We start from the raw sequence: 25,596 nt of genomic DNA, 5'->3' as shown, positions 1-25,596 counted from the left end.
TAGCTTTTTTGACTGCCGCTATACATTGAGCGGATGTTTTCAGAAAATTATCTACAATGAATCCAATATATCTTTCTTGGGTGGTAACAGCTAATTTAGACCCCCACCATTGTGTATGTATAGTTGTGATTATGTTTTCCAATGTGAATTACTTTGCATCTATCAGTATTGAATTTCATTTGGCATTTTGTTGCCCAGTCACCCAGTTTTGTAAGATCCCTTTGTAATACTTTGCAGCCTTTTTGGTTTTAACTGTCTTGAGTAATTTTGAATGACCTGCAAACTTTGCCACCTCAGTGTTTACCTCTTTTTCCAGATCATTTATGAATATATTGAATCACACTGGTCCCAGTATATATTCCTGGGGGGGCCTGCTATTTACCTCTCTCCATTCTAAAAACTGACCATTTATTCCTACCCTTGGTTTTCTGTCTTTTAACCAGTTACTGATCGATGACTGCTTACTTTGCATAAGATCCTTTGGTGATGGACCTTACCAAAGTCTTTCTAAAGTTCATGTACACTGTACTAACTGGATCACCCTTATCCACATGTTTGTTGACCTTCTCAAAGAATTCTAATCGCTTAGTGAGGCATTATTTCCCTTTTACAAAAGCCGTGTTGACTCTTCCCTCAACATATTGTGTTAATCTGTGTGTCTGATAATTCTGTTCTTTACTATCATTTCAACCTATTTGCCTCATATCGAAGCTAGACTTACTGGGCTGTAATTGCCAGTATTGCCTCTGGAGCTTTTTTAAAAAATTGGCATCAATATAATATCCTCCAGTCATTTGTCTTATGTGATGGGCTACATACCACAGTGTGTATGAACATTCAGCAAAAATACATTGCAAGAGTATTTGTCAAACTTCTAATTTCTTCCAACATTCCTGTGAACAAAAAGACCCAAGTATAGGAACGTTCATAGAAAATAAGTTCTGTGAATCCTATTAAAGCATATTAGAGGTTTATTTGATTGACTGACTGGTGGTTATTACTGTTTTGTAGCACGTGTACAGCTCTGTCATTGTTGAAATGCCTTTTCTTCACAGAGAGATTTAGTGGTCAAACAATGAGCATCTCTTCCCGAAGCAACATATGCCATCAGGGGTAAAATCAACATTAATTTACAATTTGTGTAACCCCTTTGTTTTCAGTGGGATTGCATGAGATATAAGTCATCACACTTCTGGGTCTATTGTTCTCCCAGGTATGTAGCTGTACCTCCCATTGAAATCAACAGGAATTACACCATATAATTGAGAGCAGATTTGCTCCAGTTACTAGAAATCAGGACCCCAGTCATTATTTTATTTATTTATTTATTACTGTAGCACCTAGGAGCCATAGTCATGGACCTGGACCCCATTGTGCTAGTCACTGTACAATTGCAAAATAAAAAGAATGTCCCTGTTCTAAAGAGCTCTACAACTTTTTGCATGCAAAATTTGTTTAGGTGCTTCATTTCCTTCTAATTTATACCAGTCTAACTCCATTAACTTCAGTACAGTTACTATACATTGATTTACAGTGGGCTAAGTAGAGAGAATCCAGTCCAATAAGTGATCTCAATGGCAATTAAGCACATAAAAGACAAAATGCTGAACTCCATTCATTTAAAAACAAATAGTATGTTTCAATTTAAAGCTAGGAAGATGAAACAATTAAAATCAAAAGTGATTTATTAAATATTTTATCTCATCCTTCTTGTGACGTTATTCAGTTTTTAACCAATAACAATATGGGTAGATGTTTAAAGATTCATAGATTATAAGGGGAGAATAAAATGTTGTGATCGTCTAGTCTAAAGTCTTTATAACACAGGCCACAGTCCTTCCTTGAATTAATTCCTGTTCAAAGTAGAACATATCATTTAGGAAAAAAATCCAATCTTTATTTTAAAATGTCCAGTAATGAAAAATTCTCCACAACCCATAGTAAGTTTTTCCAGTGGTTAATTACCCCTCACTGGTTTGTTTTTTTTAAGTGTCTTATTTTGCATCTTAATTTCTCTAGCTTCATCTACCAACCTTGGATCTTGTTATACCTTTGTTGGCTTGATAAAAGATTCCTCTATCAAATTAAGTTCCACATCTAAATAATTTTATCTGTAATCAAGTCATCCGTAAACCTTCTCTGTGATAAGATAAATTGATGAAACTCCATGGATCTTTCACTATAAGGCATGGTTTCCATTTCTTTTATCCTTCTTGTGGCTCTTTTCTGAACCCTTTCCAATATCCTTCTTGAAGTATGACTGGAACTAGACACAATGTGCCAGAAGACTTGTATCAATGCCAGAGACAAAGGTATTATACCCTCTCAGCTACTTGATGTTCCCCTGTTTATACATTAGACTTTTGGGCACAGTGTTGTACTGGGAGCTCATGTTCAGCTGATTATTTTCCCAATCTCCAAGTCTATTCTGGACTTGCTGCTTTCCAGGGTAGTCTCCCATCCCATAAATATAGCCTGATTTTTTTGTTCCTAGATGTATGACCTTACATTTTGCCATACCAAAACGCATATTGTGTGCTTGTGCCCAGCTTACAAAGCAATCCAGACCACTCTGTATCATTGACCTGCCCTCTTCATTATTTGCCACTCCCCCAATCTTTGTGTCATCTGCAAATTTTATCAATCACGATAGTCACCTCATTTCTTTTTTTCTTTCTTTAAACGACAGCAACAAAAGGTAGGTTTCCATGGTACTGAAAGACTTTCATTTCACCTTTCTGAGAATGTTTTTTTCTGTCTGGTTTGAACAAACAGATCTCTTTCCTGTTTACATTTGTAATCTGTTCAAATAAACACCACCACATTTTTTAACATTTAATGTACTGTGAAATTCTATTTAGTGCTACTTCGGTGGCTACTATCTATATGCTTTTATTAACCACCCAACAAACAAAACTTTCCTGCCTTTAACTAGCAAAAGAAAATTAAAATGTTGAAATAAGGAATTCATTGTTCATATGTTTCGTGATTAAATCCTTTAATAATGTATTCATTCTTAAAGGATCTGTGCTTTTGTTTGAATGTATGTCAACACAGGATAAATGGTTATGAAATCTGTTTGAAAGGTGCTTGCTTCTATTTAAAAGCACGCTCGTTAGTAAAACCTCTTTACAATCCTGTACATAGGATCATAAAAATGTAGAGCTGGAAGGGACCTCAAGAAGACATTGAGTCCATCTCCTGCACTGAGGCAGGACCAAATGTGTATAGCCATCCCTGACAGATATTTGTTTACTTGTACTTTAAACCCTCCAATGATGAGGATTCCACAGCCTCCATTGGTAACCTATTCCAGTACTTAACTATGTTTATAGCTGGAAAGGTTTTCTTACTATCTAATCTAAATCTCTCTAACTGCAGATGAAGCTGATTACTTATACTACCTTCAGACATGAGGAACAATAGATCACCATCCTCTTTATAACAACCTTTTACATATATGTGGACTGTTATGCACAATTCTTTCCACTTTTCCTCATAGATCATTTTTTCCAAACCTCTTATAATTTTTGTTACTGTCCTCTGAAGTCTCCCCATTTTCTGCACATTTTTCTTAAAGTGTGGTGCCCAAAACTATACACTGTCCTCCAGGTGAGATCTCATCAGCCAAGTAGTAGAGCTGAACAATTATTTCCCGTGTATTACATATGACACTCCTGTTAATACATCCCAAAATGATATTTGCCTTTTTTACAATGGCATTGCATTGTTGACTCATATTCAATTTGTTATCCATTATAACCCCAAGATCCTTTTCAGAAGTACTATTTCCTAGCCATTTCCTATTTTGTATTTCTGCAAATTATTTTTCTTTTCTAAGTTTAGTATTTTTTCATCATCTTCATTAATTTAATCTTGTTGATTTCAGACCAATTCTATGATTTGTCAAGGTTGTTTTGAATTCTAATCCTGTCCTCCAAAGCACTTGGTGTCATTAGCTCTTCCAGCTTTGTGTCATCTGCAGATTTTATAAGTGTACTCTCCACTCTGTCATTTCAGTCATAAATGAAAATATTGAATAGGATTCTACTAGATATGTCCCTCCAGTTTGACAGCAAAACATTGATAACTATTCTTTGAGTAAGGCTTTCAACAGTTGTGTACCCACTTGAGAGTAATTGTATTTAAACCACATCTTCCTAATTTGTATATGAAAATGGCCTATAGTGCTCTGTCACTAAAATAAAAATATATCATGTCTACTGCTTTGCTCTTCTTCACTAGTCCAGTGATCCTATCAAAGAAGAAAATCAGGTTGGCTTGGCTTGATTTGTTCTTGACAGATCCATACTGGCTAATACTTATCATTCTATTATCCTTTAGGTGCTTACAAATTGATTAATCAATTTGTTCCAATATCTTTCCAGGTACCAAAGTTAGGATGAATGGGTCACAATTGCCATGGATTATTTTTGTTTATCCTTTTAAGTTAGGCATCCATCCTTCATTTGTTCCTGAAGATAATCACTAATGGTTTGGAGATTGCTTTATCTAGTTCCTTAAATATTGTAGGGTGGATTTCATTAGGCCCTGCTGACTTGAATACCTTTAATTTATCTAAATATTCTTTTAACTGTTCTTTCCCTATTCTGGTTTGTGTTCCTTCCCCCTAGTTGTTAATATTAATTGTTGTAAAGCACATGGTCACAATTAACCATTTTAGTGAAGATTTAAGCAAAATAGATATTAAACGGCTCAGCGATCCTGGATTCATTTATTATTAATTATCCTTCACCACTAAGTAGTGGATCTGCATTTTCCTTAATCTTTTTCTTGCTCCCAATGTATTTATAGAACCTCTTCTTCTTTCCTTTTATGTCCTTTGTTATTGTAACTCATGTTGTAGTTTAGCCTGCCTGATTCTGTCCCCACATGCTTTTGCAATTCTTTTGTACTCATCCATAGCAATTTGTCCATGTTTCTACTTTTATATCTGTTTTTAAAAAAAATAAGGTAATTAAAGAGCTCGTGAGAGAGCCACATTAGTCTCTTAATATTTTTCCTATCTATCCTCCTCATTGGCATAGTCTTCTGTTTTGCCTTTAATATTGTCTCTTTGAGAAACTGCCAATACTCTGGAATTCCTTTTTTCCTTAAATTTGCTTCCCATGGGATGTTCCCTGCCTGTTCCCTGAATTTGTTAAATCTGCTTTTTTGAAGTCCATTTCCTTATTCTGCTGCTCACATGTCTTCCTTTCCTTAAAATCATGAACTCTGTCATTTCATGATCACTTTCACCCATTGTAACTTTACATTTGCAACCAATTCCTCCCCGTTAAAATCAAATCTATAAATGGCTCCCCACCACCACCCAGTTACTTACACCTTCTGAAACAAGAAGCTATCCCCAACACGTTCCACAAACCTATTGGACATTTTGTGTTTTGCCATTTTTCTTTTCAACTGCTATCTGAGTAGTTAAAGTTCCCTATTACTAGCAGGTTTTGTGTTTTGAGTATTTCTGTTATTTGTTGTAGAATGCATCTTTCAAGTCCTCTTCCTTATTTGTCAGTCTATAGTAGACACCTACCATGACATCACCCCTGTTTTTTCCTCTTTTATCATCATCCAGAGACTTTCTATCTCTAGCCTCTCACCTCCTTCCAGACTTCAGAACGAGTATATAAATTCTTGATGTTCAAAGTACACCTCCTACTCATATATATGAAAGCTGTGTCCATTGTACACAGTCAAGTGTCTTAGTCTGCAATTCCATATTTCAAAAAGGAAAAAAAAAAGACATCTCTGAAAAGGAATGTTTGTATACTGCAGCAGAAGATTTTAAGTAATAAAAGGAGTGCAAAAGTAGGATAGACAAAGTTATGTCTTGGAATCCTCCATGTGGCTGAACCTGTGCAAACCGCAGAGCAGGGGTTAGAACTACAAGTGCCCAGAGAAAGAAACTCCTCTCACTCAGAAGATAGTGTGGCAGTAGTTAATGAGCATGTTTGGTATGTTTGTGAAGGCAGTGTGGGAATCACCACTGCAGGCCGATCCACATGTTTCAGTATACCCTCAGTCCAGAACATCAGCCAGTCAAAGCTCAAATTGGGGTTCAGAAACCTATGCCCACGAACACTCATCTCTAGCCTGCTGGGAGTGAGCTCCAGCAGATCTGCACTGTCCTCCAACAACCCCCACTGCTGCTGTGTTCCTATATAGGGAGAAGAAAAGGTGTTGATCAAAAGGAAGTATCTACGGAGTGTGGGTGGCATAGCTGAGCAAGGGAGGCAGTGTTCTGAGAGGAGGAGCTAAGCACTAGACAGTGTGCTTGGGAGGAAGCTGAGCAGGGCAAATATCCGGGGAAGGGTAAGGGACCAGTCAGGAGGTAGTGCCCATTGGAGAAAGGGACATGCAGGGAATTGAACAAGGGATAAATATTGGGAGAGGGATCAGGGGATATTCCAGGGGAAGGATCAGATTATATTGTTGGGGAAGTGCCCTATCTATCAATGTGAAGTAAAAAGGCGAAGTTTCCCCAATTTGTGTGTACATTTCAGGTTCAGTTTCCTGAAATTCACGCACATGAAAAGGGTGATTCCCCTGAAGATCAAAGTTCAGAAAATGAAACCAAAAAGAAATATGAATTTAAAACCATAAATTCCTCATGATTTTCAAGTCACTTATGATTTATTTTTCTTTTTATGGTCTGATATTTTTTGAATTCATGGGATTGGCAAAGTTTACACTTTACGACGTCTTAAAAATGTTTAGTTTCTTTTATTAAAAGTAAATATGTGTATACACTAATTTACTGTGTGGTATTTTCTTTTTGAATGTTCTTGGGAGATATTAATAAGATCTACATTCAGAATTTGAATACAGTGACTGAGTCTGACACTGCATAGTGCTTTCTGAAAAGTCCTAAAAAGGCAGAATTGTGGTCTGTACTTCAACAAGGAGTTACGCTGCAGGAAGGTCAATAGTAACTGTGCATAACTTGCTCAGATATCCTTTTTACGTTAGCTCCCAGAAATCAAACATCTATGGTTAAAACTCTGCCATGGAATTTGATATTAGAAACAAAGTGGGCTGACTCTTTTGGCTTTTAAAAAAAATATTGAAATAGGACCTGTGACCTTCAAAAGCCATTCAAATGTCAGCATCATACCCTCAATGACTAAGTTAAAATCAGCCAAAAAAATATGATCTTTTATTTATTCTTTTTTATATGTACCATACTGAGAGGTGAAATTTAGGTTTGAGCTACTGCACTGATTTTTTTTAACAATAAAACAGGTGAGTTGTCATTACCCTTTCTTTAAATTACCTCTCAACTTTTTATTTGATAAGGCATAAATTATTGTCACTCTGTTGTTTTTCAAGTAAGGAGAGAATGTATTTCTGCTTGAGCAAACCATAAATACTGTAATTGTGCTAAGGGGAAAAATCACTGTGCAAGAAAAGGAACAGAGAAAGCAAAATTGGACTTGTTTATAAGCAATTCCATGTACTGGTCACAGGCTGTTCTACTTTTAGCCATGTGGACTTTTAAATTAACATTATCATGGTATAAACACTGGGAAATCAAGGACCATATTTTCAAAAGTATGCATGTGTTTTTGTGTACCCTGCCCTGACTTTCATGCAGACAAACTCTTTGGTATATGTGCTTGAACAAATAACTATAGGCATGTTAAAACCAGTGTTTGCAAATGTGTAAATCAGAGGGGGAGGAATCAAAGAAAGTCCCTTACTCAGTTTAGTGCACATACTTTAAACAATTCACACACACCCCATATTGGTTTTTACAGTGTAAACACTGTAAAGGCCTGTGCTGTAGTGACACCATTGAAGATAATAGGTGTTTGTCCTCATTAATCAGTTAATTAGACGTGAAATCGAATCATGAAATAGAATGTTCATGGTCATCCCCTCCTTTTGCTCTTCTCCCATTGGGCTCCCAAGTTATTTCCTTCGCCTTAAGCAAGAATTTGCTGACACCTTAGGTTGGTGCACTATGTCCAATATTAAGGAGTTGACAGTCTCTCTCCCTCTTTGTTCTTTAGGAAGGTCCCTATAAAGACTTCTAGATGTGTTCTTTTCTGATGTATTCTGTTCTGCATCAAAACTTTTTACTTATAAAATAGTCTTTCATGCTTTGTCTAACTTTAGGATCACACCATTAGAACAGTAACCACTTCTTTATAGAACTGCAGTCTGGCAATCCATCCATACTGTCACCAAACACTACTGCCTGAATCTAACCAGCTCAGATGATGTGGCATTTGGATGACAAGTTTTGAGGACAATCCTTAGGGCTTCCCGTAGGGAAAGATTCCTCAACCCAGGGTATGCTTCATATTTTTTCTTCACAGTCCTGCCTTCCTTCATTTCAGCCTTTTCATCATCTAGAGTTAATGGTACATATTTTCATTCCTGGAAGCCATACCATGAGGAAACAATGAGTGAAATCTTGGCCTCATTTAAGTCAATGACAAAATTGCCATTAACTTCATTGGAGCCAGGATTTTACAAAATATATTTTTCTTTCTTCATAGTTGTTTTCCAAGGCCTGGTAACACTATGGAAGTCACCTTCCCAGCTCACTCTTCTTCTGGTGTAGGACTTGGTTGAGGCAATTTGTGTCATTTTTAATACAAAAATGCTTAAATATTTATTTACAGCTTTAAAAGTTCTCTGCTAGTCAGCCTGTTGGGAGCAGAGAAAAGGATGAATGTTTTGGTATTAAATCTGTCTCCCAGTTAGAAGCTGTCTGGTAATAGATGAAGAGGAATGCCCCTCATCTGTTCTGGTGTCAGCACAGAAAACAATGAGCAGGTCAGAAAAAAAAATCTTTTTACATTTGATTTTCTGTCTATCTTCATTCATAGATTTCAACTATGCTCAGTACCATGGAGATTCTTATCTGGAATTTCAAGGTTTGCAGTTGAAACCACAAAACAACATCCATCTAGAATTTCAGACCTATAGCTGCCAAGGACTCCTTCTGTACATTGAACAGAGCCCAGCAGCAATGGGACAATTCTTTATTCAACTCTTCATCAAACATGGTACCTTACAGGTAGGGTATCATTTTTTCTCTTTTAGAAAAAATAAAAGAGTTTGGGCTTTTGTAATAACTAATGGTTTATTCAGCTTTCAGCTGTAGTAGACAATGTATACTGTTGAGCATCTTGTGGATTTCCCAGTATTTCAAGTGAAATAGTTGCTTAAATTGTCATTTTTCAGAATTCTGCTGCTTATGATCATCATGACAGATGATATTAATATTAATGGTGATAGAAATGGAAAATGATATGGAAACATAATAAAATTCTACCTCACAAAATGCACACATTAATAGCTAAAATAGGCAGAATAATTTGAATCTACTCCAGAGCAGGTGGATTTCAAGGTGTTTGTTTTTCACCTAAAAAGCTGTGGAAGTTTTTTATATAGAGACAAGGAGAAAAAATTGATGTATCCCCTGGGACCTATTGAAATAAAGGCACTAACCTTACTTTTTGTATGTGGGGCCACATTTTGCACCATGTGCAACTTCATTGAAGTGATTAGTATTTCATGGGGAATGAATCAGTGAAGTTGTTTTATTGATTTTAGAGAAGAACTTGCAAATAGAGAAAACAACTCATTCACTCGTAGTCCTGATCAGGACCTGTTCACTTAAGCTAAAGATACTCATGCAGAATTCCACTGGATCACATCAAACTAGTTAATGTTTGGTATTTCAGGACAAAATAAATATGATTACATTTATTTATAAATTTGAAGTAGTGAAGTTTATACTGCAGTACAATTTATTCTTGTCAAAATATTCAGTAATGTTTTGTCAAGATTGTTTTAGTAAAGAGTCTGGTAAGCATAATTATGAGATATTTTAGAAGAATATTTAAAAGTCTAGTGCCTTTAACTTCCTGCACATCCCTCATTACTATCATAAATTGCTATGCATAAGTTACCCAAATTGTACTGCTCTGAGGGGAATGTTGAATATTAGTAATAGATGTAAAAACAAAGCTGTCCTTGAATATGGAGGCTAGTTTGAATTAAATACACAGCCACATACAAGAGAAGATTTAACACTATGGTTTTGTATTGGAAGATGAACAGCTTAGGTGTAAAATAGTGATGTTTCAATGACTGACTACTTATCCAATAGGTTGGCATGGGGCAAGAAGTTACACAAGGTTTAGCAAACTCTGATAACATTAAGACAAGGTTAGTTTTTCTTACTGTAAAGTACTGATGCAGAAAAAAATAGACTGTCATAAATATAAAGGGAAGGGTAAATCCCTTTAAAATCCCTCCTGGCCAGAGGAAAAATCCTCTCACCTGTAAAGGGTTAAGAAGCTAAATGTAGCCTTGCTGGCACCTGACCAAAATGACCAATGAGGAGACAAGATACTTTCAAAAGCTGGGAGGAGGGAGAAAAACAAAGGGTCTGTGTCTGTCTTGTGATGCTTTTACCAGGGACAGAACAGGAATGGAGTCTTAGAACTTAGTAAGTAATCTAGCTAGGTATGTGTTAGATTATGATTTCTTTAAATGGCTGAGAAAATAGCTGTGCTGAATAGAATGAATATTCCTGTCTGTGTGTCTTTTCTGTAACTTAAGGTTTTGCCTAGAGGGATTCTCTATGTTTTAAATCTAATTACCCTGTAAGGTATTTACCATCCTGATTTTACAGAGGTGATTCTTTTTTACTTCTATTAAAAGTCTTCTTGTAAGGAAACTGAATGTTTTTTCATTGTTCTCAGATCCAAGGGTTTGGGTCTGTGGTCACCTATGCAAATTGGTGAGGATTTTTACCAAACCTTCCCCAGGAAGTGGGGTGCAAGGGTTGGGAGGATTTGGGGGGGAAAGACGTTTCCAAACAACGGTTTCTCAGAAACCCAGATAAAGTTTGGTGGTGGCAGTGGAAGTCCAAGGGCAAAGGGTAAAATAGTTTGTACCTTGGGGAAGTTTTAACCTAAGCTGGTAAAAGTAAGCTTAGGAGGTTTTCATGCAGGTTCCCACATCTGTACCCTAGAGTTCAGAGAGGGGAAGGAACCTTGACATAGACATTTGTGTATTTTTAGACAAGTATTAGTTTCAAAAAGATTTAATTGACAAAAATGTATTCAAAAGCTTTGTTATTAATAACCTTCACAGTGTGGTTACCAGATGTCCCAATGAGCCATGTTAAAACTAATTCAATTCCCTTTTAGTCACTGACAAAACTGTTCAATTAAATGTAGATTTAAAACCCAATGTACAATGGTTCCATGTATACAATACAGCAATGATTACAAGTACACAAACTATGAAATCAAGTGCGAATTCACATTAGTTTAGGAAAGTGCATGGTGCTCCCAAATGTTCCAGCTCATATGCTACTGTGAAAGTCTGAAAGTAAGAAAGGGTATAGACTTGCAAGTAAAGATCTTCTGCAGCCAATATTAACTTCAGCTGGAATTGTTAGTGGTTAGTTCCTCTGAAAATCAGACTGTGTGAAAATACAAGATACGTAGACTTAAAAGTGCACATAGACTTGGAAGAACTATATAATACTTTTTTAATGTAGCAGTTAGATTTCTTGATTTGGACCTGTAAACGTAATGTGAATTTTTCTGGATGCACACAGTCTTCTTTCAGTTTTTATTTAAACATTTACCACTTTCAATTTCAAGTTTCCAATCTGTAGCTATGTAATTATGATAAATGTTGTAACATGTTTTCCTTTTTAGTACCAATTTATATGTGACGGGGCAGCAGAAGTTAGAAGCATCAATACTACTATTAGAGTGGATGATGGACACAAGTATAGAGTTCACATTAGGTAAGTTTTATTTTTCAAACCTCAGTGTTCATAACTGACTGACTGAAAGGTCAACTGGTTTGGCCAGCATATGAGTTTCAATGTATTGTGCATCTTGTAACTTATTAATTATATCTTCATATGTACCGGTAAATCAACATGTTATTGTATTTAGACTTTCAGTTCTTTGGGACTGAGGCTGTCTTTTTTTGTTCTGTGCTTGTAAAGTGCCTAGCACAATCAGGTCCTGATCCATGACATGGGGTCCCAGGTGCTATGATTTAATAATAATAAATTATGAATTATTTGCAAAAATTTAAAATATACTATCATTAAACAGCCCCCATAGTCCCTCTCTGAGATACCAAGGATGTACTCACAGGAAATAATTTTATTTTTTCTCTAAGTCCTTTTATCAACAACCTATTTGGTCAAACACAAACATTCTAACAAGAAAATAATACTACTCCAGGCTCAAAGCTATCTGCCAATGTCCAGCAAAAACAGGGCGCATCATACTCCAGACAGTACAGGTGTGAGATTTTCCTATGTGTCAAGATATTAGCCAGCAGAAGCTATAACATGACTCCTGGCCTTTTTCCTGTCCTTTACTAACTTGATAATCACAGCAGCATACTATAGGTGTGGAGGAGATGAATAATTGCATCTGAAGGAGGATAGGAGTAGAAAGAGAATGAGATGGAATGGTTGTTTTTCCATGCCCTCTGACCCCAAATGATGCTTAATTTCCTTTTATAGTATTGTAATGGCAATCGCAGTTATGAAATGCATGTTATTTAATTACTGATGTAAATAATCAGTATAAAACTGAGCTTGGAAAGGGTTAACCAGGAACCCCAGGATGGCTGCCTAAAGCAATCTTACATGAACATTCATTTGGGAAACTATGCAAGTAAAACAGTCTTTGGGAACTACCACCAAGTTTGATTATATTTAATGTCCGCAAGTTGGCTCTTCTCCAAATCTGCATCCACACAAAAGAGTGCTTTTACCAGCTGTGGAGCAGCTACAAAAAAGGAGGGTTAATGCTCCTGGTAACTCTAGCCTGTGTGGTTTGAGGAAGGCGGATGAGAAGTGGAGCCTGTATGATAGTCAAGAGACAGAGAGCAAGGGTAAGAGAGGAACTGTTTCTTGTCAACAAGGGGACTTACCTAGGGTGGCTGAAAACAGAATTGTCTGCGCATAGTTTTGGCCACCTTTTTCAAGATAAACAGGACTTGTACTTTTTGAATATAAATAAATTATATTAGAAGGCCCCCAGCGTCTGTGTCCTCAGTGGAGAACTGACCCTCTGCAAATCCTCCAAATCTACTACCACTCAACAAAGAGGCAACAATAACATTTACTTGTTTTTACCATACAGCTCTACAAAAATCATAATGCTAAATAAAACATCAGTTCTATTACAGTCACTAACAAAAATTCCCAGCAACCCAACAGACACAAGATAAAAACATTAACCCCAGTATTTTAAATTTCAGAGGAGGCTTTAGCTATGTCAGTGGGGCAGTGTAAACATCAGGAAGTTCTATTAAAGAATTTTCTCTCTGCTGCTGAATTTTGTTACTGCTGTGGAAATGCAGCAAAAGAGACAGTCATGCTTAATTTTCGAGTACATTCCAGCTATGAATATATTTGTTTCTCGTTCAGACAAAGCACATGCCTACATTTTCCACATTTCAGGATGCATCCATCCTATTTTATGTCCTTAACTTAATTGTAGTCATGGAGGTTTTTATTTATAAGAATATCTATCTATCTATCTGTCTATATATCATAGAATCATGGAATATCAGGGTTGGAAGGGACCTCAGGAGGTCATCTAGTCCAACCCCCTGCTCAAAGCAGGACCAATCCCCAATCAAATCATCCCAGCCAGGGCTTTGTCAAGCCTGATCTTAAAAACTTCTAGGGAAGGAGATTCCACCACCTCCCTAGATAACGCATTCCAGTGTTTCACCACCCTCGTCGTGAAAAAGTTTTTCCTAATATCCAACCTAAATCTCCCCCACTGCAACTTGAGACCATTACTCCTTGTCCTGTCCTCTTCTACCACTGAGAATAGTCTAGAACCATCTTCTCTGGAACCACCTCTCAGGTAGTTGAAAGCAGCTATCAAATCCCCCCTCATTCTTTTCTTCTGAAGGCTAAACATCCCCAGTTCCCTCAGCCTCTCTTCATAAGTCATGTGTTCCAGTCCCCTAATCATTTTTGTTGCCCTCCGCTGGACTCTTTCCAATTTTTCCACATCCTTCTTGTAGTGTGGGGCCCAAAACTGGACACAGTACTCCAGATGAGGCCTCACCAATGTCAAATAGAGGGGAACGATCACGTCCCTTGATCTGCTGGCAATGCCCCTACTTATACAGCCCAAAATGCCATTGGCCTTCTTGGCAACAAGGGCACACTGTTGACTCATATCCAACTTCTCGTCCACTGTAACCCCTAGGTCCTTTTCTGCAGAACTGCTGCTGAGCCATTCGGTCCCTAGTCTGTAGCGGTGCATTGGATTCTTCCGTCCTAAGTGCAGGACTCTGCACTTGTCCTTGTTGAACCTCATCAAATTTCTTTTGGCCCAATCCTCCAATTTGTCTAGCTCCCTCTGTATCCTATCCCAGTTTAGTGTCATCTGCAAACTTGCTGAGGGTGCAATCCACACCATCCTCCAGATCATTTATGAAGATATTGAACAAAACTGGCCCCAGGACCGACCCTTGGGGCACTCCACTTGATACCGGCTGCCAACTAGACATGGAGCCATTGATCACTACCCGTTGAGCCCGACAATCTAGCCAGCTTTCTATCTACCATATAGTCCATTCATCCAGCCCATACTTCTTTAACTTGCTGGCAAGAATACTGTGGGAGACCATGTCAAAAGCTTTGCTAAAGTCAAGGAACAACACGTCCACTGCTTTCCCTTCATCCACAAAGCCAGTTATCTCGTCATAGAAGGCAATTAGATTAGTCAGGCATGACTTGCCCTTGGTGAATCCATGCTGACTGTTCCTGATCACTTTCCTCTCCTCTAAGTGCTTCAGAATTGATTCCTTGAGGACCTGCTCCATGATTTTTCCAGGGACTGAGGTGAGGCTGACTGGCCTGTAGTTCCCAGGATCCTCCTTCTTCCCTTTTTTAAAGATGGGCACTATATTAGCCTTTTTCCAGTCATCTGGGACCTCCCCCCGATCGCCATGAGTTTTGAAAGATAATGGCCAATGGCTCTGCAGTCACATCCGCCAAATCCTTTAGCACTCTCGGATGCAATGCATCTGGCCCCATGGACTTGTGCTTGTCCAGCTTTTCTAAATAGTCCCGAACCACTTCTTTCTCCACAGAGGGCTGGTCACCTCCTCCCCATGCTGTGCTGCCCAGTGCAGTAATCTGGGAGCTGACCTTGTTCGTGAAGACAGAGGCAAAAAAAGCATTGAGTATATTAGCTTTTTCCACATCCTCTGTCACGACGTTGCCTCCCTCATTCAGTAAGGGGCCCACACTTTCCTTGATTTTCTTGTTGTTAACATACCTGAAGAAACCCTTCTTGTTACTCTTAACATCTCTTGCTGGCTGCAACTCCAGGTGTGATTTGGCTTTCCTGATTTCACTCCTGCAAGCCCGAGCAATATTTTTATACTCATCCCTGGTCATTTGTCCAATCTTCCACTTCTTGTAAGCTTCTTTTTTGTATTTAAGAGCAGCAACTATTTCACTGTTAAGCCAAGCTGGTCGCCTGCCATATTTACTATTCTTTCTACACATCGGGATGGTTTGTCCCTGTAACCTCAATAAGGATTCTTTAAAATACAGCCAGCTCTCCTGGACTCCTTTGCCCCTCATGTTATTCTCCCAGGGGATCTTGCCCATCAGTTCCCTGAGGGAGTCAAAGTCTACTTTTCTGAAGTCCAGGATCTGTATTCTGCTGCTCTCCTTTCTTCCTTGTGTTAGGATCCTGAACTCGACCATTTCATGGTCACTGCCTCCCAGGTTCCCATCCACTTTTGCTTCCCTTACTAATTCTTCCCAGTTTGTGAGCAGCAGGTCAAAAAGAGCTCTGCCCCTAGTTGGTTGCTCCAGCACTTGCACCAGGAAATTGTCCCCTACATTTTCCAAAAGCTTGCTGGATTGCCTGTGCACCGCTGTATTGCTCTCCCAGCAGATATCACAGTGACTGAAGTCTCCCATGAGAACCAGGGCCTGCGATCTAGTAACTTCTGCGAGTTGCCGGAAGAAAGCCTCGTCCACCTCATCCCCCTGGTCTGGTGGTCTATAGCAGACTCCCACCACGACATCACCCTTGTTGCTCACACTTCTAAACTTAATCCAGAGACTCTCAGGTTTTTCTGCAGTTTCATACTTGAGCTCTGAGCAGTCATACTGCTCCCTTACATACAGTGCAACTCCCCCACCTTTTCTGCCCTTCCTGAACAGCTTATATCCATCCATGAAAATAACGCATGTGAAGTTAACACATGGAAAAGGTTGCAGGGCCTGCCCACAATTCGCATTAGAGCAGAAGACTGATCACACTCTATCAGACCATTGGGCCATCTAGCTCAGTATCCGGTCGCTGACAGTGGCCAGTGCCAGATGCTTCAGAGGGAATGAACAAAAAGGGCAATTAGCGAATGACCCATCGCAGGATGTCCAGTCCAAAGCTTCTGGCACTCAAAGATTTAGGGACCCCCAGAGCATGTGAGTTCCATCCCTGACAGTTTGTTTAATAGCCATTGATGAAGCTATCCTCCATGAATTTATCTAATTCTTTTTTTGAACCCAGTTGTATTTCTGACCTTCACAATAGCCCATGGAACTCATTGCCAGGGGTTGACTATATGCTGTATGAAGAAGTACTTCCTTTTCTTTGTTTTAAACTTGCTGCCTATTAATTTTGTTGAGTGACCCCTAGTTTGTGTATTATGTGAAGGGGTAAATAACACTTTATTATTCTCTCTTTCCACACCACTCATGATTGTATAGACCTCTATTAAATCTCCACTTAGTCATTTCCTGTCTAAACTGAACAGTCTCAATCTTTCCTTATATGGAAGTTGTTCCATACTCCCTAATCATTTTTGTTGCTTTTCTCTGTACTTTTTCCAATTCTAATATATCTTTTTTTGAGATGGGGCAACCTGAGCTGCATAAGTATTCAAGGTGTGAATGTACCATGGATTTATATAGTGACATTATGATATTTTCTGTTTTATTTTCTATCCCTTTCCTAATGGCTCCTAACATTGTTAGCTTTTCTGCCTGCCATTGCACAGGTTCTGAGCAGATGTTTTCAGAGAACTATCCATGATAACTCCAAGATCTTTCTTGAGTGGTAACAGCTAATTTAGACCCTATCATTTTGTATGTATTGTTGGGATCATGTTTTCCAATGTATATTTCTTTAAATTTCTCAACATTGAATTTCATCTTCCATTTTCTAGCCCAGTCACCCAGTTTTGTGAGATCCCATTGTAACTCTTCGCAGTCAGCTTCAGACTTAACTATCTTGAGTAATTTAGTATCATCTGTGAACTTTGCCATCTCACTGCTTTCCCTTTTCCAGATCATTTGTAAATATAATGAACAGGACTTGTCCCAGTGCAGATCCTGGGGGGACCCTGCTATTTACCTATTTCCATTTTGACAATTGACTGTTTATTGCTATCCTTTATTTACTATCTTTTAACCAGTTACTGATTCATGAAAAAGTATCTTCCCTCTTATCCCATGACTGTCTACTTTGCTTAAGAGCCTTTGATGAGGGATCTTGTCAAAGGCTTTCTGAAAATACAGGTACACTATATCCACTGGATCACTCTTATCCACATGCTTGTTGAACTGCTCAAAGCATTCTAATAGATTGGCTAGGCATTATTTCTCTTTACAAAAGCCATGTTGACTCTTCCCCAACATACTGTGTTCATCTGTGAGTCTGATAACTTTGTTCTTTACTAGTTTTGACCAATTTGCCTGGTACTGAATTTAGGCTTCATATCTGAAGACTTTTTGAAAAAAATCGGTGTTACATTAGCTATACTCCAGTCATCTGGTACAGTGGTTCATTTAAGCGCTAGGTTACATATCACAGTGAGTAGTTCTTCAATTTCATATTTGAGTTCCTTCAGAACACTTGGATGAATACTGTCTCATCCTGGTGACTTATTACTGTTTAATTTATCTATTTGTTCTAAAACTTCTATAGACAGCTCAACTTGGGACGGTTCTTCAGATTTGTCACATACAAAAATGGCTCAGGTGTGGTAATCTCCCTCATGTCCTCTACAGTGAAAACTGATGCAAAGAATTTATTTAGATTTTCCACAAGCAAGGCAGGGATAGGCACACAAAGGCTCTGCATCCTCCACTCACTCCCTGTCTGCATGGTTCCTGTTCACCACATTAACAGGGCTCCCGCAGGGCCTTCCAAGAATTCCATGGGACTACTGATGGGGATCATACGCATCTTCCTCAGCCTACCTATTCTCCATCCTCTCGTTTTGCAGATCCCTGGAACAACAGATAACCCCCAGAAAAGTCCAAAGAACTGGAAGGAGGAAATGATACTTCAAAGATAGTTGAATCCCCTTTCCACATTAGAGAGGGAAATCCAATATTTAGAAGGTCTTTCTTCTGCACACATAATAGCTATCCACGGCCACTGGGAGCTGCAGGGGGCTGTCTTGTGGACAGTCAATGTCGGCATAACGTCTTGTGGCCCACAATCAGATTATCCTGATGAGCCGCAGGTTGCTCACCACTGGTCTACAACCTTATAGTCCTTTTCCCTGTGGGGTCCGAGACACTGGAATGTGCACCTCCTCAGTTCAAAATAGCCTGTATATATTAGTCTTCAGGGCATGCTATGGAGATGTCTTTTCCCACAGGCTTTCTGGGAGGGAAGGGAAGTTGGTGGCTGGAGTGGGAGTCTTTTTCCTTTTTGGTTTGGGGTGAGTTACACCATTTAGCTTACGGTAGTCCACGCAAAAATGTATCTCCCCATCTGGTTTGGGAACTAGAACCACTGGAGATGCCCATGCACTGCCAGAGGGGCGGATTACACCTATCTGCAGCATATCCTGGATCTCCCATTCTATAGCAGTTTTAGCTTGAGGAGATACCCGGTAAGGTTGGACTTTAATTGGTGAGCATTACCTGTGTCAATGGAGTGGTATGCCCGTTCAGTCAGTCCTGGGGTGGCTGAGAACGTTGGCGCATAGCTAGTGCACAGCTCCTTGATCTGCTGTTGCTGTATATGCCCAAGGGTCGTGGAGAGGTTCACCTCTTCCACGCCACCAGCACTTTTCCCTTCATAGTAGACACCTTCAGGCCACTCAAGGTCATCTCCTCCCTGGGTTGTAAACTGACAAACCTTTAATTCTCTGGAATAAAAGGGCTTTAGAGAATTAATATGGTACACCTTAGGCTTTCGGTTGGAGGTGGGGAATGCTATGAGATAATTAACAGCTCCCAGGCGCTCTTGGACTGTGAATGGCCCTTCCCACGACACTTCCATTTTATGGGCCTGGAGCGCCTTTAAGACCATGACCTGGTCCCCTACTTTGAAGGAATGTTCTCTGGCATGTTTATCATACCAGGCCTTTTGCTCTTTTTGAGCATCCTGTAAGTTTTCTTTAGCAAGGGCTAAAGAGGTTTGGAGGGTGTTTTGTAGGTTGGTTACAAAGTCCAGACTGTTAGTTCCTGGAGAAGGTGTAAACCCCTCCCATTGCTGCTTCACCAGCTGTAATGGCCCCTTAACCTCACGGCCATATACAAGTTCAAATGGTGAAAACCCAAAACTGGGATGTGGTACAGCTTTGTAGGCAAAAAGCAACTGCTGCAACACTAGGTCCCAATTATTGGAGTGTTCATTTATGAATTTTTGTATCATGGCCCTCAAAGTCCCATTAAATTTCTCCACCAGGCCATTTGTTTGATGGTGGTAAGGAGTGGCAACCAAGTGATTTACCCCATGAGCTTCCCAAAGGCTTTCCATAGTTCCTGCCAGGAAATTAGTTCCTGCATCTGTGAGGATGTCAGAGGGCCAACCGACCCTGGCAAAAATGTCTGTTAGTGCCTGGCACCCACTTTTAGCCCTAGTTTTGCATAGAGCTATTGCTTCCGGCCACCGGGTGGCAAAATGCATGAAAGTCAGTATGTACTGCTTTCCTCTGGGTGTCTTTTTCATAAAAGGACCCAGAATATCCACAGCTACTAGCTGAAATGGAACCTTAATGATGGGGAGTGGCTGGAGAGGGGCTTTGACCTGGTCTTGGGGATTTCCCACTCTTTGGCATACCTCACAAGACCAGACATAGGTAGAAACATCCTTGCCCATTCCCTCCCAGTGGGATGACCTCCCCAAATGGTCTTTGGTCCTGTTCACCCCAGCATGGCCACTAGGATGATCGTCGGCTTAGCTCAAGAGCTTTTCCCAGTACTTAGTTGGAACTACCAACTGTCTCTGAGGATGCCAATCTTCCTGGTGTCCACCAGAAAGAGTTTCCTTGTACAAAAGTCCTCTTTCTACAACAAACCTGGATCAATTAGAAGAGCTGAGAGGCGGCGGGTTGCTCCGTGCCGCCGTCCAAGCTCCTTAGAGGCTTTCATCTGCTTCCTGTTCGGTCTGGACTGTTCACTTGAGGCTGGAGACATCAGTTCCTCATTGGATTGTGGATCTGGGCTTAGTCCCTCTGGAAGTGATGTAGGGGATGGGGCTGTTTCCGTTGACTGTGAACCGCTTTCCGCTGGTGCAATATGTTGGGGTTCAGGCTCCGGCTAAGCCTCTTGTGTAGGGTTATCTGCTGCTGCCAGTGCAGGTTTGGTGAGGCCCTCTGGTGTTGGGGTTGCAAGTACTGGATTTATTGCTGGCAATGGTTCTGGTGCTGGTTGTTCTGCTGGTTCCGGTTCTGAGACTGGCTCTGTCTGGGTCTCTGTGACTGGATCCACTACTGCTGTTGCAGACGTTGGCATGGGGTCCGGTTCAATTACCTCTGACCGGGTCCTGGTAGAAGTTTCCAGAACAGAGCTAGGCGTGACAGCTTGCTTAGCCTGGCTGCGAGTGACCATTCCCATCCTCTTGGCTAGCTTCACATGATTGGCCAAGTCTTTCCCTAACAGCATGTGGATGGGATAATCATCATAGACTGCAAAAGTCCATATTCCTGACCAGCTGTTGTACTGGACAGGCAAGTTGGCTGTAGAAAAATTGAGAGTTGGACTTGAAGGGTTGAATTGTTACTTGGATCTCTGGGTTGATTAAATTGGGGTCCACTAAGGAAGCATGGATAGCCGACACTTGCGTTCCGGTGTTCCTCCATGCGGTGACCTTCTTTACTCTCACACTCACAGTTTCCCTCCACTCTGAGGGTATCTGGGAGGCATCTGGGCCTGAGGACCTCTGGTGTGATTCCGGTGCAATGAAGTGTAATCTGCTAGGGTTCTTGAGGCAGTTGGCCTTTACATGCCCCGGCTCGTTACATTTAAAACATCGTCCAGCTGACGGGTCACTGGGGTGAGGTGGGTTGCTGGAGAACAGTGTGGCAGGCCGATAAGGTGTCTGGAGTGTTCCTTGGTGTGTAGTTGGGGCTTTGGGCTGTCTCGGTAGTAGGGTTTGGTCTGAGGTTGTCCCTTCTGGTATCCGCTCCAACTGCGATCAGTTTTTTTCTTTTCTGCCACCTCCACCCATTTGGCTCCAATCTCCCCCACCTCGATTTACAGTTTTGGGCTTCCCATCTAGGATGTATCCTTCTATTTCCTCAGGAACACCCTCTAAGAACTGCTTCATTTGCATTAGGAAGGGCAACTCTTCTGGAGATTTAACACTTGCTCCTGATATCCAGGCATCCCAATGTTTCACAATGTGGTAGGCATGCTGGGTAAATGATACGTCTGGTTTCCACCTTAGGGCTCTGAACTGCCAACGGGAATGCTTGGGTGTTAGCCCCATTCTGACTTTCGCCTGGGTTTGAAACAGTTCATACTTGTTCATGTGTCCCTTAGGCATTTCAGCCGCCACCTCGGCTAAGGGTCTACGGAGCTGCGGCCTCAGCTCTACCATGTATTGGTCTGTAGAGATGCTGTACCCAAGGCAGGCCCTTTCGAAGTTTTCTAAGAAGGCCTCGGTATCATCGCCTGCCTTGTAGGTGGGGAACTTCCTGGGATGTGACGTGGTACCTGGAGAAGGATTGCTATTCTGCTGAGCCTTTGACTTCTCCATCTCCAGTGCATGCTTCCACTCTTTTTTTCCTTTACCTCCCTTTCTTTTTCCTTTTTCTCCATTTCTCTCCAGTGGGCAGCCTCTTTTTCCTCCTCAGCATACTTCCATTCTTTTTCCTTTACGTCCGTTTCTCTCCTGTGGGCAGCCTCTTTGGCTTTTTCTGCCTTGGGTTCTGTCATCTTAGCCTCTCTGTTTTAAACTAACTTTACATCCGAGAGTTAAAAAAAAAACAAAAAACAGGCTTGTAAAATTTTCGTGCTGTAATGTGATACCTATGTTTTCTGATAGCTATTCTCAGCCTACAGAAAAATCCTTTGTCTCCAGGCAAAATGATCCCACCAGTCTGCCACTATGTCAAGGTTCCTTCCCCACTCTGCACTCTATGGTATAGATGTGGGGACCTGCATGAAAGACCCCCTAAGCTTATTCTTACCAGCTTAGGTTAAAACTTTCCCAAGGTACAAACTATTTTACCTTTTGTCCCTGGACTTTTTTGCTGCCACCACCAAGCGTCTAACAAATATAACAGGGAAAGAGCCCACTTGGAAATGTCTTTTTCCCCAAAATCCCCCCAAACCCCACACCCCCTTTCCTGGAGAAGCCTTGATAAAAATCCTCACCAATTTGCATAGGTGAACACAGACCCAAACCCTTGGATCTTAAGAGTAATGAAAAAGCAATCAGGTTCTTAAAAGAAGAATTTTAATTAAAGAAAAAGTAAAAGAATCACCTCTGTAAAATCAGGATGGTAAATACCTTACAGGGTAATCAGATTCAAAACATAGAGAATCCCTCCTGGCAAAACCTTAAGTTACAAAAAGACACAAAAACAGGAATATACATTCCATTCAGCACAACCTATTTTACCAGTCATTCAACAAAAGGAAATCTAACGCATTTCTAGCTAGATTGCTTACTAACTTTTTACAGGAGTTCTGAAGAGCGTTCCTGATCTGTTCCAGGTAAAAGCATCACACAGACAGACAGACCCTTTGTTCCCCCCACCCTCCAGCTTTGAAAGTATCTTGTCTCCTCATTGGTCATTTTGGTCAGGTGCCAGCGAGGTTATCTTAGCTTCTTAACCCTTTACAGGTGAAAGGGTTTTACCTCTGGCCAGGAGGGATTTTATAGTTGTGTATACAGAAAGGTGGTTACCCTTCCCTTTATATTTCTGACAGTTGTTGTAGAAGATAAAGAAATGAAAGCTGAGATATTTTTGATGTATATCAAAATCAAGCAAAGGCGAGACAGTGTTAGCAGTAGCAGAGATAAGGCTGCAGGCTTAATCAGAGCCAGTTAACCTGTTTCTAGTCGGGATTACTGGCACTTGGTGGTAATTACAGGGCTAATGACTCAATTGGCTCAGTAGATGGGAGGATATATACATGGGAGAAGCAGGAGAAAAACTCTGGTTTGGAGGAGGATTGGGATTAAGATTATTATGATTTTCATTTTCTGACCACAAATGAAGTGACTCTGGAAACTGGAGAAGAGTCTATTGGAGAGGGAGAATGGATATAAATTAGGTGCGTGGGGAAGGGAGAGAGTAGAAACAAATGATGATAATATCAGCAAATAAAGCAAATAGAGGAAAAACCAAAATGTTATAGTTGCAAGATCCCTAGCCAAAAAAAAATAAAAGCAGGTAGTGATAACCCTGTGAAAGTAGATGACTGGTGTGACAGGTTGGATCACAGAAACCCTTTTGGACTGCCACCTGATGTGCCTAGGCTACCTCTTAGCCTGTTTTCCCTGCCATCTTGGGACTTCAGTACGTTGCCTTGTTTGAGCCAGACACACTTGCCTGCTGCAAACACAGATCCAAATCTGAACCATGTCCCCCACAAGCTGCAGGCTTAACTGAAAACATATTAAGAAGTGCTCCTGACTCCAGCACTCAGATACCCAGTTCCCAATGGAGTCTAAACCCCAAATAAATCTGTTTTACCCTGTATAAAGCGTATAAATGCATTTTCCACTGAATGCATCCGATGAAGTGAGCTGTTGCTCACAAAAGCTTATGCTCAAATAAATTTGTTAGTCTCTAAGGTGCCACAAGTACTCCTTTTCTTTTTGCGAATACAGACTAACACGGCTGCTACTCTGAAACCAGGGTTTCAGATATTCACAACAAAGCCATATGTCCCTCCTCCCCTAAGGTATTGTAAGTGCAGATGGTATGGACCTGTAGGAACTGTTTGTAAAGGCAAAAGGAGATGCAGTAAATGTGGGGGAGAGCATTACTGTGAAAATTGTATAGAAGGGACAGATGTCAAATGTAAATTTGATTTTAAACATTAACTTTAATAAAATTTTTATATCAGTGATGGTAATCACTGTCTATCATCTAAAGCAATGGTTCTCAAAGCCAGTTCCGCCGCTTGTTCAGGAAAAGCCCCAGGCGGGCCAGACCAGTTTGTTTACCTGCCGCGTCTGCAGGTGTGGCTGATCATGGCTCCCACTGGCCGCGGTTCGCCGCTCCAGGCCAATGGGGGCTGCAGGAAGCGGCGTGGGCCAACGGACATGCTGGCCACCCTTCCCGCAGCCCCAGTTGGCCTGGAGCAGTGAACCGCAGCCAGTGGGAGCCGCAATCAGCCGAACCTGCAGATGCAGCAGGTAAACAAACCGGTCCGGCCCACCAGGGGCTTTCCCTGAACAAGCAGCGGACCGGCTTTGAGAACCACTGATTTAGAGGATGTATTGTGGCAAGATAAGATAAAGAGATACAAAAGACAAAAATTGTTATAACATATCTTATGAGGAAGCTGTAAGGAGACTCAAAGCATAAGGTGGAGAAGGAAGAGACAATCAGCACAGGAAAAGGGGAACTGCAGAAAAAGCCTCATTCTATAAAGACGATGATAAATACTACAGAAAGAATAGATGATGCTATATTAGTAGGTTTATTTCATTTATGATAGAAGTGACAAATTGTACATCACAAAGAGGAAAAATCAGAAAAAGTGAAACATAGCAAGGGCAGTGGAAATATACTTGTATATTAGCAGATTGTCAATGGACTATATTCATGCAGTTTTGAATGAGATTAATGGTGAAATATGATTAGTATGGTGATCACAATCTTTTATTGGAACATGTGCAGTCTGATAGCAAATGGTCAAGAACTGAAAGAAAATATCCTGGAAATGAAAACTAAACAAGACATCATATGTATTCAGGAAACAAGATTAGTTAAAAATCTTGCTTTTAAAATTCCAGGGTATATTGCCTTTAGGCATAACTGAAAACTAGGGAAGAGGAGAAAGCTTTTGTACTTTCATAAGCGAAAGATTAAACTACATAGCAGTAGAGAATAAAGAAGTAAGCCTATAAAATAATGCTTTTGAGATCCCAATGCAGAAAAGAAATATTTCTTTAAGGATTTATAATATCTGTAACCGATGTGGAAAATTAAAAATCTCAGAGCTACAAGAAACAGTGAAGAATGCTAAAACACTGTTGATGGTATACATAGCCTTAATCAGACCTGTTATTGACTTTGACTGCCACACTTTTGGGGCAGTATAACAATCAGAACTTAAAAATCAGATTTAATACAAGCCCAGGCACTACAAATTGTGTA

General features: G+C 40.3%; 1 protein-coding gene across 1 annotated transcript in view; it reads left to right on the top strand.

Moving 5' to 3' along the window:
* Positions 1-8,898: 8,898 nt before the first annotated feature.
* The window catches only part of LOC122464968 (protein eyes shut homolog), a 31,753-nt gene continuing 15,055 nt past the window's right edge, over positions 8,899-25,596 (top strand). Inside the window, exons 1-2 of the mRNA XM_043542445.1 lie at positions 8,899-9,046; positions 11,712-11,803. Of these exons, the coding sequence (XP_043398380.1) occupies positions 8,999-9,046; positions 11,712-11,803 (140 nt within the window). The 5' untranslated portion in view covers positions 8,899-8,998. The remainder of the gene's footprint in view (positions 9,047-11,711; positions 11,804-25,596) is intronic.

Source organism: Chelonia mydas, chromosome 3, assembly GCF_015237465.2.
Source record: "Chelonia mydas isolate rCheMyd1 chromosome 3, rCheMyd1.pri.v2, whole genome shotgun sequence".
Taxonomy (NCBI): Eukaryota; Metazoa; Chordata; order Testudines; family Cheloniidae; genus Chelonia; species Chelonia mydas.
Note: the sequence above shows the minus strand (reverse complement) of the source record. Positions and strands in the feature narration are given on the sequence as shown.